This window comes from Acomys russatus, chromosome 11, assembly GCF_903995435.1.
Source record: "Acomys russatus chromosome 11, mAcoRus1.1, whole genome shotgun sequence".
Classification (NCBI taxonomy): Eukaryota; Metazoa; Chordata; class Mammalia; order Rodentia; family Muridae; genus Acomys; species Acomys russatus.
In genome coordinates this window covers 37,841,101-37,854,258 of record NC_067147.1, presented here as the reverse complement: position 1 = coordinate 37,854,258, position 13,158 = coordinate 37,841,101, and the positions used below count along the sequence as shown (strand labels likewise).

Here is a 13,158-nt window from a genome sequence, read left to right as displayed (position 1 = left end):
GTTTAAGACTTGGCTGCTGTGACGTTAAAATAAAAAATTAAAGGCAATGAAAGAACATGATCCTAATCAGTAGAAAACACACATCACATGTTGTGAGGTTTGCAGTAATCCTGCGGCTGGCATGCCTCCTGAGTGTTGCATGCCTCAGTGGCCTGGGTTGATGTGGGGGTGGAGGTCCCTTGGGAAAACATGAAACAATAGTTCCCTTGGTTTTTCTCGGATTTCCTGTGTTGCTGCAAGCTCCAGATACTGAAGTCTGCATCCCACAATGGATGGGGAGCCCTCCCAGGAGGTACAGTGGTGCTTCACAGTGAAGCTCAGCTCCTCATATGGACTGGAGGGACCTGAGAGGATTCCAGGTTCCATCTAGGCTGTAACGCTAATGCTATACATACCATACAATGGCAGTCAAACTAGCAAAATTATCCCAGGCATAAAAAAAAAAAAAAAAAAACCAAAAAACAGTTTGTTCCTTGGGTTGGAAAGAGGTTACAATCCATGCTGTGAAAATTGACCAAATCTTATCCCAAATCTTGTCATCTTCCCCTTTCTTCTTAGTCCCAGTCTTTTTTATTTCAGATAAGACCTCCCGTAGGCCAGGCTGGCTTCTAACTTGGTATGTAGCTTGAGGATGATCTTTTTAACTTCTGATCGTCCTTTCTCCACTGGGGAATCGAACCCAGGGCTTCTTCCATGCTAGGTGAGCACTCTATTGATTGACCCACGTGCCCCTGGATCCTAGTCTTTTAGTAAAGCGATCTACACGTCTCCAAAACACTCAGCAGACAGCTTACATGCACAAAGTGGTCTAGCTCCCAGAGCTGCTTAACAAGGAGAGTGGAAACTAAGCCAATGCCCTTCAAGTCACAGAGCAATGAAGGTGGGAATGTTTCCCACACATGGGCAGTTCATCCAAGGGGACCTGCCTCCTGCAGCACCACAGCCCGAGACATGTAGCTAGAACTGAAGGTTCTATTTAAGAGGAAGAGTCCAAATTTTTAGATGATAGATCTAAGAGTTGTGCAAAATAACTAATAACCTAGTTTATAAAGAAGAAAAAGGCTTTTCTTCTAGAGAATCACTGCCAAGTCTGCCTTTCCAAATCACAGGCCCCGAATATGAGATACTGCTGGACACACTTGTTAAATAGTGTGTATGCGTGTCTTTTACATTTTTTTCCTGTTGCATTTAATATTTAGCAAAACAAAATAGAGAACCTTAATTTTGTAATAAAAATGCCAGATCTCTGTGTGAAAAACATCATTCTCATTTCTAGATGCTGCAAGTTCAAAAAGATAGTTGAGCAAAGATACTTCAAAGTTGTTCATAAGAACCATATCTAGAAACTAGTTCACGTTCGTATGTGATGGCTCTTCTTGGTTGTCAACTTGACTAGAGCTAGAATAACTAAAACCCAAGTGGCGGCTTGGTACACCTGTGAGGGAGTTTTTTGTTTTCTTAATTAAATCATTTGAAATGGGAAGACTACTTTTAATCTGGATCTTTTGAGATGGGAAGATACAACTGTAATCGGGGCTATGCCTCTGCGGTCAGCCTATATAAAAGACATGGAAGAAGGAAGCTCTTGCTCTCTCTGTTTGCCCTCACTCTCTCTGGCAAGCCCATCCCTTCACTGACACTAGAGCCCACTCCTTTGGGAATCTGGTGTGTACCGAAGACCAGCTGAGACATCCAGCCTCGTAGACTGACCTGTGGGATTCTTGGCCTTTCCATTGGTAGAAACCCATTGTAGGACTGCTGTAAGTCTGTAAGCCATTCCAATAAATCTCATATATGTTCAATATAAATATATGTATATGTTCTATAGGTTCTTTTCCTCTAGAGAACCCTGACTAATATACTGTTAACCAATAATCAAGTTGTTAAATTTAAAACGGTATCAACAACTTGTCACAGTGTTGTGTTAATCCGTAGTTCTGGAATTTGGGAGGCTGAAACAGGAGGGCCATATCAACACAGGCATGTTAGGGCCTGCATGGGGAACACAGCAAGAGCCCACCTCAAACAAAACAAGTATCTACAAAGAATTACCACACAGACAAAAAATAATGTAGATCACTATCTACGGAAAGTAAAATGAGCTACTACTGAATGAGAAGAGCTCACTGGTTTAGACTCTGCTGGGGATGGAGGCTGGAGGCAGAGAGCTTATGTAACACGTGATTCCCAGTGCTGCAAACACTCCCCAGCTGATCCCTGTGTCAGTTAGCTTTGTGTTACTGTGACAAAACACCTGAGACAACCTCTCAACTCTTTACTGTGTCCTATGCTTTGGGAGGGTCCCTGCTGCTCTGCCTCAGTGGCAGCACAGTGCATTGCAGCAAGAGGGGCCACTGTGGGCCTGCTCATCTCATAGTGGCTGGCAAGCAAAGAGAAGCAGAGCCTGGAGTCCCACTATCTTCTTTAAGGATGCCTCCCCCAAATGTCCTACCTTCCTTCCACAAGGACCCACTTCCCAGAGTTCCACTCCCTAATAATGCTGCCCATAGTGACTAAGCTTTCAAACACATGGCCTTGGGGGAGGAGTTTCCAACTACAGCAGTCTCATCCAGGACCCCACTTGGAAGGCAGTGCAGCATCTTACTTTCAACCTTCTGGTCTCAAGAGCCGCTACACCAAAGTATTACTGAGGACCGCAAGGGCATCTGTTTGTATGAAGCAGACATACATTGGCATTTAGTGTACTTGAAAATAAAACTAGAAACTTAAAAACTTCTTTAAAAATATCCTCTCCATTTCATATTAACAAAACAGTAATGTATTATATGAGAAATAGAAATCCCTCACAATTCGGGGGAAAGTGGCATTGTTTTCCATTTTTACAAATTCCTTTAATGTCTGGTTCAAAGGAAGACAGGTAGCCCCGGGAGCTTCTCCACCCAGCAGCCATCTGAGAGTGCTGCCATAACAAAGTGCCACAGACCAAAGGCCTCTATAAGCCAGTTTATTTTCACAGTTCCTGAGGCTAGAAGTTCCAGATCAAAGGGTTCGGGGTTGGTCTTGGCCGGGACCATTCTCCTTGGCTTGTAGATTACCATGTTCTCACGGGGTCTTCTCAGGTCCTTCCTCTGAGTGAGTGCAGGTCTTGTTTCTTCATGAGGAAGTTCCAATTTCCTCTTAAGGACTCCAGACCAGTGGGACTTGGGTCCACCCTAATGGCCTGTTTCAAGGCCCTGTCTCTAAAAACAGCAACATGGAGGTACTGGGGTCTGGGCAGGGCACAATTCTCAAAGCAGGTGCAAAAGAAATCTAGTAATAGCCTGAAGGACTGAGGACAAAAATGGGTTAGTTAACCTCCAAAACACACAATGGCACACCTTATTGCACCCTAGGAAACACAAAAACACACAAGTACCCATTGCACTTAACTACCAGAGTGACGTCATTGTATCAGTGGCCTCTTGGAGAGTAAAAAGGCCACCAATACCTTAGTACTTTTATAAAATTAGTCAAGACCTCCTAGAAGAACTATATTTTGAGGCCAAAGAACTCAAGCAAAAATTTTAAACCTTAAAAAAAAAAAAAAAGAAAAGAAAGAAAGAAAGAAAGAAAGAAAGAAAAAAGCTCTACATAGTTTCCAAAATGTGTGTGTGATATGTGTGCAGGCGCTCACAGAGGCCAGAAGAGGGCATCTTATCTCCTGGAGCTGGATTTACAAGCAACTTTGAGTTATGTGACTGTGTGTGCTAGAAACCAAACTCAGGTCCTCTGGAAGAGCAGCAAGCATTCTTAACCACGGAACCATCTCTCTGGCTCTAGGTTTCTTAATCTTGTTACTCATCAATTTGAAAAATAAAGATAATAATTATGTTACCAAGCCCAGTGGATTGCTGTGAGGGCTGAGCCAATGTGCAAATACATGACAGGTGGGTGTATTTTGTTAATATTACCTACTACTGTTTGAAAGGAAAAAAAAAAATCTCAAATTTGGCCAGGTATGGTGGGCACGCCTTTAATCCCAGCACCTGGGAGGCAGAGGCAGGCAGAGCTCTGTAAATTCAAGGCCAGCCTGGTCTACAGAGATAAATCTAGGCCAGCCAGTCTATATAGAGACACTGTATCAAAAGACAAAAGCAGCCAGGCATGGTGGTACACTCCTTTAATCCCAGCACTTGGGAGGCAGAGGCAGGCGACAACTGTGAGGTCAAGGCCAGCCTGGCCTACAAAGTGAGTCCAGGACAGCCAGGACTACAAGAGAAACCCTGTCTCGAAAAACCAAAACCAACCAACCAAACAAACAAACAAAAAAATTAAAACAAAAGGATAAAAATTTAAAAACAATCCTAATTCTACTAATATCCACCAAAGTGCAAAGTACTACAAAACACAAACGTCATCACATACATTCGAATATCCCATTAATCACTGCACTGCCACCCCTCATGTCACCCCTGGAAATCTCCCCTCTGTGCCTGAGAGACCAACTAACAATCCACTACCGGCCTAATGATCTGGTATCTGCTTGCGTGAGTAGGGGGCAGAAACCCTGAGGTTTGATAGCAGAACTCCTAGTTCTGACTTATCACACTGCAATTTTCCAAACAAAACTCTTTAGAACCCTACAAGTCATTAATCTCCAACACTCAGAAAAGTCATCTTCACCCCAACAGGCAAAGCTACCCGATAGCTGGGGAGAGAAGCTCTGGGGAGGCAAGTGGGGTCAAAGTGGAGCCACGTCCTTTGAAACAACCTGAGGTGAGATGTAAAACGGACCCAGATGCACTGGTAAGTGAGCGAGTCCTTGGTAAACAGAACAGTTAAGTCAGTAAGTACTGAAGCCCTGTAGCCCCAACACAGTGACAATGGTGCACAACTGCCTGACAATATTAAAGACAGCACAGTGAGCTGGGGACGCCTTTATTTGTAAATAGCCTGTGCTGCCTCACAGAGAAGCGAATGTCTACAGCACAGACCTTAACACTGAGCTCAGGAGCAGACGTCACAGAAAGGAGTGAGGAACAAGAAAGAAAGAGGATGAAAAGGAGGAGTGAAGACCGAGGGGGAGGAGAGTGGGCTGGGGCTCCCTCCTCCGCCCGTCAGCTGGAGGCCGGAGGGCCTGTGGCCACCATGTTTCCAGACTCCTGATGACCGCAGTCACGGTCTGCTGCTCTCCTGAAAAAGACACAGGAAAGAGCAATCAATGTGGGATGTGGCAGAACAGCACTCAACAATTTTGTTGCTTGTTTGTTTTAATATGTATTTTTATTTTATGTGCTTTGGGTGTTTTGCCTGCATATATGTCTGGGCACTATTTACATGCCTGTGTTTGTAGAGGCCAGATGAGAGTGTCAAATCCCCTAGAACTGGAGTTATAAATGGTTGTGAGCCTCCATGTGGGTGGTGGAAATCAAGCCCATGTATTCTGGAAGAACAGCCAGTGCTCTTAACCATTGACCCAGGTCTCCAGTCCCTTGAGGTTCCTTCGATTTTTGAGGGGAGGGCGTGGCCCCATGTATTCCAGGCTGGCCTTAAACTCTCTATGTAGCTAAGGATGGCTTTGAACTTCTGATCCTCTTGCTTCTACTTTCTAAGTGCTGGGATTATAGGCATGGGCCACCATGCACCGTTATACATTAAAATGTGGTATACACAGAATGGAATACTACTCATCCTTAAAAAGGCAGGACTGTCAAATGACATGGCACAGTGAATTTTGAGGGCATTATGCCAGGACAAACACTATGCTATCTACCATGAGGTATTCAGCTATCACAATCATGGACAGAAAGTTATAAAGGGTTGCCAGGGGCTGTGGGAAGTGAAGGATGAGGCAAAGTTACAAGTTTTAGGAAATGAAAAGTTGTGTACATAAATGCATCGTGGTAACAGCAGCGCAATGTTACGCGTGTGCTTACTAAAACCAACTTATAGCTAAGGTGGTTAGGACAATGAATTGCATTGTGTTTCTTCCTAACATGCAAAACAGAGCAAGCCAACAGTGATGGGCTCAAGCTCTCCTGGACACTGGACTGTGGATGAGCATGAAAGGGAACGTGGAGTTGGAGATTCAGGGGGACCCTTAGGACAATCAGCATCTGTTCTACATTTGCTTCCTATTGTTAGATGAAGGGCATGACCAAAATCAACTTGGGTAGGAAAGGCTTGGCTTGTTGGCTCATTCCTCATAGCTTGCTCGCCCTGTTTTCTTACACATCCTAGGACCACCTGCCCTGGGATGACACCACTTACAGTGGGCTGGGCCCTCCGACATCAATCATTAACCAAAATAATGCTGCACAGGTTTGCCTACAGGCCAGTCTCATAGAGGCATCTTCGCCATTGAGGTTCCCTCTTCCCAGATAACTATAGCTTGTAGCAAGTTGACAAGAAGCTAACCAGCACATCAGCCAAATCCCCACAGCACCCCAGTGACTGGAATGAAGCCCTCTTCTTCATCACCTTAGGAAGACATTCCATTTCTAGTGCTTTCCATACTGACTTCAGGAGAAGTCAACCTGTCCGCAGGAGGCGTAGTTTCCGAAGCTGTCCACTGAGAACCTCTGGGAGATGTGAATGGAATTGAGCTTCAGAGAACCAAAGTAAAAGTTCTCAAACTTCTGCAAAGGAAGAGATCAAAGAGAGCTGGGGATGACAACGTTTGCTGTCCCATCTGCCTTTAAACACCACATGACAACAATCCTAACCTCCCCCGCCCCACGGTTCTCTTCTCGCTGTTTATTCTGAATAATGATCCTCGAGAGGAGGGATGGGGGTGGAGTGAGAAGGGACAGCCGGTTCTTCTCATTAATCCTAAAGTCTCCCCAGAAAACGCACTAGACAGGAGAGCTGCAGAGTCCTAGCCAAGATGCATGTGCCGAGCAGACATGACAAGAGTGTGCCATAAACACCCTGGGGCTGCATCAGACTAATGGGGCTTGGCAAAATGCCTTCAGCTTCCAGGTACTGACGAAGGAAGACCTCTTAGTATCAGACTTTCTTAGGGCAACATACAAGTGCACAGGACACATTCCTCCACCATGTCAACAGCTCTTCCTAGGAGTACTGACAGCGTAAGCAGGGGATGAAGCTCAGTGCCGCACGCGATGGGGACAACCTAGTAAGGGACACTGGGTACACAAGTGTGCAACAACACCAGAGGAACACTGACTGTTTATGGAAGCCCTTCAGTCAGACGGGGACTCGGGCAGCATCCTCTAGGAACTATTCCGCAGTTTACTCTTCCATTCTGAATGCAGTGAAGAGTATCAGTGGGAGGGAAGGACCTGACCTTGTGAAGATACATTCAGAAGGCAGAGTCTGAAATGACACTGGAATTCATCCAGGGAGACTGAGGGACGGCTGGCAAAGAGTAACCTATGACCATGCCACCCTGAACATATCCAATCTAATCTCAGAAGCTAAACAAGGTCAGACCTGTGAGGAACTGGAATGAAGGAACATCTAACCTTCTGCTAGGAAGCAAGAACGGCTCTGTTTACAGTCAGAGAGAACCCAAGAAATCCTTCCTTTTTCTCTCTCTTTTGGTCCTGGGGTAGAGCTCAGTGTTTCTACATGTGTTTCACCTCCAAGCAGTCTTTCAATATAAGTACCCAACAATGGTGAGTGGGACCTCCCAGTGGAACACACTGGAACTGTCTCTTCGCTTACTTTTAAACTAGGCCCCATACCCATGAACTCCAGGCACAACCACCTTTCTTCTTCCTGCAATTAGTGGCCTAGAAAGATGTCTGAGGTTCATTAAAAGCTAACTTTACAAAGTCCAGTAAATATTGATTCTTCAACATGACATCAATTTGACCCCAATGGATCTATGTGGAGGCCGTGAGCTGCACTCTCTGGTTGAAAGAACAGCTCTCTCCTGCTCTGACTTACACAATTAACTCTGCTTCCAGGCTCAGGCAGCCAGGCTCAGGCAGCCTGTGCATACTCAGTCTTCTTGTAAAAAAAAAAAAAAAAAAAAAAAAAAAAAAAATTCAGGCTGAAATAGTTATCTGCTAATCCTTTTGCTGAACATTACTCTGAAGTGAAAACCACGCAAACAAGACTGACAGATTTACAGCTTTGCAAACTGAAGCCCTCTAGGTACAGAAAATACATAATAACCAAGAGGCAAGAGGAGGGATAAACAAACAGGGGGTGCATGCCCTACAAGTTACCCTGGAAGGATTGGTGGCCCTTGAGTCCTCTACCTTGTCTCCGTGTCCACAGTCCCAAGTAAAGGAGGTACCACAGCAGGAGCTGCAAGTGACCCACCTTCCACCTAGAAGGACTGGGCTTTTCCTCCTACAGACCCCAGAGACACAATTTGCCCAGGAGAATCCTCACTACATTCAGGTTGATGAATGGAACCAGCGCACATGGTAATAACTAAATTAGCTAGATGTGATGACAATGAGGTACTCAAGAATATGAGGAGGAGAAGAAACAAATTCTTACACCCTACAAGGCCAGTGCAGGCTGTGCAGACAATGGGTGCATTAACACCACTCACGGCAACAACCCATATGGGATAAGAGATCCCAATGAGCAGAGATCCAGTAAGACAGACAAGCAAAAATGCCTTGTAAATTGTAAATGGTTACTGAGAATCAGGAGTTTCTTATGATGCTTCTAAAACCTCTCTAATTCTCTACATCTTGCATTTATTTTGCCTTCCTAAGTTCCTGCCTTCTCTTGTGCCTTTTGATTCCAGCCCATCAAGTAGATTCTGGACATAGAAGTCTCTAGCTCAGGCTAACCTTCTTTTTTTTTTTTTTACAGCCTTTCCCATCTCTGTGTCCCTGTTCTCTCTGAATGCTTAGAAAACTTTGGGGCAGATGATCTTGCAATGATTTCTCAGTTATTTTATTCCTTAGTCACTGTTATATTTTTAGTGTGAAGCCTTGCTGCTAGTGCCATCAATTATTTCTAGTGACTCATCAGAATTTAAACCTTGCGGAAAAAGGAACTGAATCCCACTATATTCTGTACCAGTATCTAGTCATCTACAGGGGACCAGTAAGTATTTGATGGGCAAAATGACAATAAAAACTTATGCTGTAGATTCTCTCCCTGAGTCTACAAGTGTGCGAAGGGAGAAAAACATGGCATGTCCATGTGTAGGCTAAAATTAATTTATAAGTTAGCATCAAGAAACCCATGAAGAGGACTTACCAAAAACTGTATTTCCTCTAATTAAGCTGGGAGTGGGAAGCGTATCTCACTTCTAACTGGCTCTGTGCATGTAGATGTGCTTTCTCTACCTCAGCGAAAATGCTTCTCTGGAGCCAGGATGGAGGTGAACACCTGCAATCCCAGCACTCAGGAGGCCAAGGCTGGAGCACTGAAAATTGAGGCTAGCCTCAGCTAGGTGAGATCCTGTCTCAACAATACAAAACAAAAACAAGCAGACAAAAAAACTCTACAGCAAATGTTAAGTGTGTGGTGAGAGCACAGGCACTGTTATCTCTGAACCTAAAACACACAACCCCCAAATCGTGTTTTGAATGGCATTCCCTAGCTCGAGGCGCCATTCCTGAAGGTTGCAGCCTGGCTCGTAGTTCTGGCCACTCTGCTTTCTGGTCTGTGATGGGAAGACGACGCTCAACCTCGCATTCCGACATCTATGAGTACAACCATGCCTGGACCAATATGGTGACTGCAGCCTTCTGCAACAGCAGCCAACACAAACCTTTCCAAGCTTACTTACGGTGACAATTGACAGATATTTTGGGACAGCAACACAAACTTCTCTAGGTTTCTGGGATGCAGCAGGACCTGAGGAGACACTGGGCACTGAGGGATGGGTGCCAGCAGAGCCACCCTGAGGAGACCAGAACCAAGCTGGACCTTGGGGCATGTACAAAACAGGGTATGGTATTCAGGGGCAAGAATGAGCGTGGTAAGCAGGGACAGGCAAACAGATGTTGGGAGTGGTCCTGAACGTGACAGTGAGAAAGACCTAAGTGGGGAGAAACAGATTACAGCGGCCCCTGAGGTCAGGTTTACAAGTAAGATCTCACGTCAGCCAGAGGAAACCTCTGAGGGGCTCTGAACAGGCTACTGGAAGTGTATCCTGGAGAGATTAGCCTGGGTGCAGAAGGCCATCTCACTGAAACAGCAGCCACAGAAAGGCTGGAGCAATGGGGAGCAGTAGGAGTGAGAGACAGAGAACACACTCTAGGTGTGGACAGGAACCAGGGTGAGCAGGCACAGGAGGGTGTCACAGCATTCCTGAGAGGGAGCCATTTTTGTCTGGCCTCCTCAGGCACCTGCACACTGCACGTATCCCTACACAGACACATACTGCAAGTACCCCTGCAAAGACACATTCTACATGGCTGTCGGTAACTATAGTTAAATCTCCAGCTACAATGTCTCAGGCCCTTCTCCAGCCTATGATTTCCCCGACAGGCTATGACCATGCATTTGTCATGAGCTCTGGAGCACTGTTAAACCCGTGAAGCATGCTACCATTAAGAGCTTCACAGTCATTCTCCCCACCCCCCTCTCCCCGGGAGACAGGGTTTCTCTGTTTAGCCTTGGCTGTCCTAGACTTGCTGTGTAGACCAGGATGGCCTCGAACTCATGGTGATCCGCCTGCCTCTGCCTCCTGAGTGCTGAGATTAAAGGCATGTGCCACCATGCCCAGCCCATATTTTTATTATATTGTCTTCACAATATTAGGGAAATGAACCCTTTGTTATGAATTACAAGTATGCCTTTGTAATTTGTTTATAAAAAGACGTCACTTTTTTCTTTTGGCTTTATGATGGTGTTCACATGTCAATTAAAATTTTTATGAACTCACGTTTATGGTAACAAGAGATTTTTAAAACAGTGTCCTGACACCAATACAATTATATGCTAAATGATGAAGGTGAACCATAAACTGCATTAACGGTGACAATAATAAACCAATAAAGATTGTAAGAGCAAACGTTAATTGAGCAGCACCATGACTGGCCGATGCTTCCTCACAACCCTGGGAACAGAAGCTCCACTGACCCCATCTGACTCTCAGTGTGAGGCTGGAAAGGCTATGGTAACTTGACCAAAGGCACACAGCAAGATGATGGGGTTCAGGACAGGCTACCCCACAAGTGGCACTACAGCATCTAAGAGAAGACAGGGGCAGGATGATTTCTCTTCTTCCTGTGTCCCTAGTCCCCTGAAGTGAATCCTAAGATACTCCCTAAAGAGACTCACTTCCCAAATCCAAGACAAAAAGCACTCTTTGTGAAGATATGACACACCTGTGACCATGACTGTAAGGAGCAGAGGAAGCTCTGAGGGAGGGAAGTCCTGAGTGACTATGTTGATATAAGCATGGCCATGTCAAGGACGCCATCCACAGCCTCAGCTCAGAAGGATGGCAGTGTTCCTGGGGACCACTTGCAAGTGTTGGCAGTGAGCACAGACAATGTCCTCTATAGCTTTCTCCCCCAACTGTCACATCCCTGGCTATTTATAGCCTGAAGAGTGTTCCCCTAGAGAGGCCTTCCTACTGAGAGTAGCTGAACCTGCCACTGTAATCCAGCTGTATACCACAAACCCTTCCTCCTTGTTTAGCTGTATTCTAGAACCCCACCACCATGTTCCCTGTATGCATTAACCCACCGCCATGCTCAACTCTACACAATCAACATGCTGAGATTCTAAGAGTACAAACCACCAAACCCCAATTTTCTGTTTGTGTGTCCACATTTCTGGTTTTTTTTTTTTCTTTTCTTTTTGTTTTTGTTTTTTGTTGTTGTTGTTGTTGTTGTTTTTTTTTGAGACACTTTCTCTGTGTAGGCCTGGCTGTCCTGAGCTTTCTATGTAGACCAGGCTGGCTTTGAATTCACAGAGATCCACTTGCGCCTGCCTCCAAAGTGTTGGGGCTGAAGTCCTGCGCCATTATCTGTCTTTTTTTCATTCCCTCACTACCCTCAGTCAGGTCCAAGTCCCATGGATCCATGTAAGGACACAATCACACCGTATCACCAGAAGAGACTACAAGGCCTCACTATGCTCACACAGACCTTTTCATGTTCCAGTGGCAGCTAGGGGACTGGGCACCTGGAGGACTTCATCTGCGCTTGACTGCACCCAGTCTGGCCTTCTCCTTCCCTCCTCTCCTCCTGGCCATGAAGAACGTTGTGCCAGCGGCTGTTGGTATTCAGCTCCCTGGGTCTACAAGCTTCTCTTTGAGTTTCATATTTTCTGTGACTCCCATGATGTGTGCACATAATAGATCTGTGCTCTGTTTCCCTAGTAACCCAGCTACTATTACCTTTAAAGATTAAACTCTTGAGAGATGAAGGGGAAAATTCTCTTTGCACTCTATTAAGTCCTTCCAGTTCATTTCCATCCCATCATATTCTTTTATCCTCCAATTATATCTATCTATGACCTTCTACTCTTTATCAAGCTTAAAAAAACAGATAAGTATACTTTATTCTAGAGGTTTCTACATTGTAAATGACTTAAATGTATATGTGTGCTTTCCCATTATTAGTCTGCATTTTGTTGGTGGGGCCTGAGCCTTGAACTATCACCCTGCCCCGAGTCTTGCATTGCTTGTGTGACCCCCATTTAATGTTCTTCCGAAGCTTGTGTATCCCAGAAGACAGAAGTCCAGTCCAGAGGCTGCCCTTCGGTGGGCTGGCCAATGGGATGGACCTCATGATGGCTGCCAGGGTAAGCACCTCGAACACTCTGATGTCACCTGCATGCTGAATGACACATTCCATAGGACTGAGACAGTTGACAGACACCATGACAACAGGGCGGGGGGGGGGGGAGTAGAAGAGGTTGTGCCCAAATCTTGGGAGATCCTGGGGTGTTCCCAAGAAAGATATGAATACCCCTCCCTTTATTAGCATATCCCACTCCTTCCAGTCTGTGATCTCCGGTCCCTGGTGGGTGGGAGGTGGACTTGTAAGTGGATCCCCCAATTCTCCCCGTTCCTGCTCACTGGCGAATGCAGGACCCAGGGGAAAAGAGGCTTCCAGTGTGGTACCAGGACCTAGTGAGAGGAAAGAAATCTATCTTTTCCCCTCAGGAAGCCTGACTCTAGAATTTGAGCCATGTGATCCCTCACTGTGGACAGCTTCCCTTAAGAGACGTCTAGCCAAGCTGTAAACCGCTAGTGCATGGCTGGCACTGATTTCTTTCCCTGAATCTGGTTTATGGGTCAGGTACCTAGAGCTCAGT

The 13,158-nt window shown here is 45.6% G+C and overlaps 1 protein-coding gene across 1 annotated transcript in view; it reads right to left on the bottom strand.

The window, feature by feature from the left end:
• Window positions 1-4,749: 4,749 nt before the first annotated feature.
• Window positions 4,750-13,158, bottom strand: part of Ascc1 (activating signal cointegrator 1 complex subunit 1) — an 84,337-nt gene continuing 75,928 nt past the window's right edge. The window contains exons 10-11 of the mRNA XM_051153097.1: window positions 6,421-6,578; window positions 4,750-5,133 (exon numbers count right to left, since the gene is read on the bottom strand). Coding sequence (XP_051009054.1) covers window positions 6,462-6,578 — 117 coding nt within the window. The 3' untranslated portion in view covers window positions 4,750-5,133; window positions 6,421-6,461. The remainder of the gene's footprint in view (window positions 5,134-6,420; window positions 6,579-13,158) is intronic.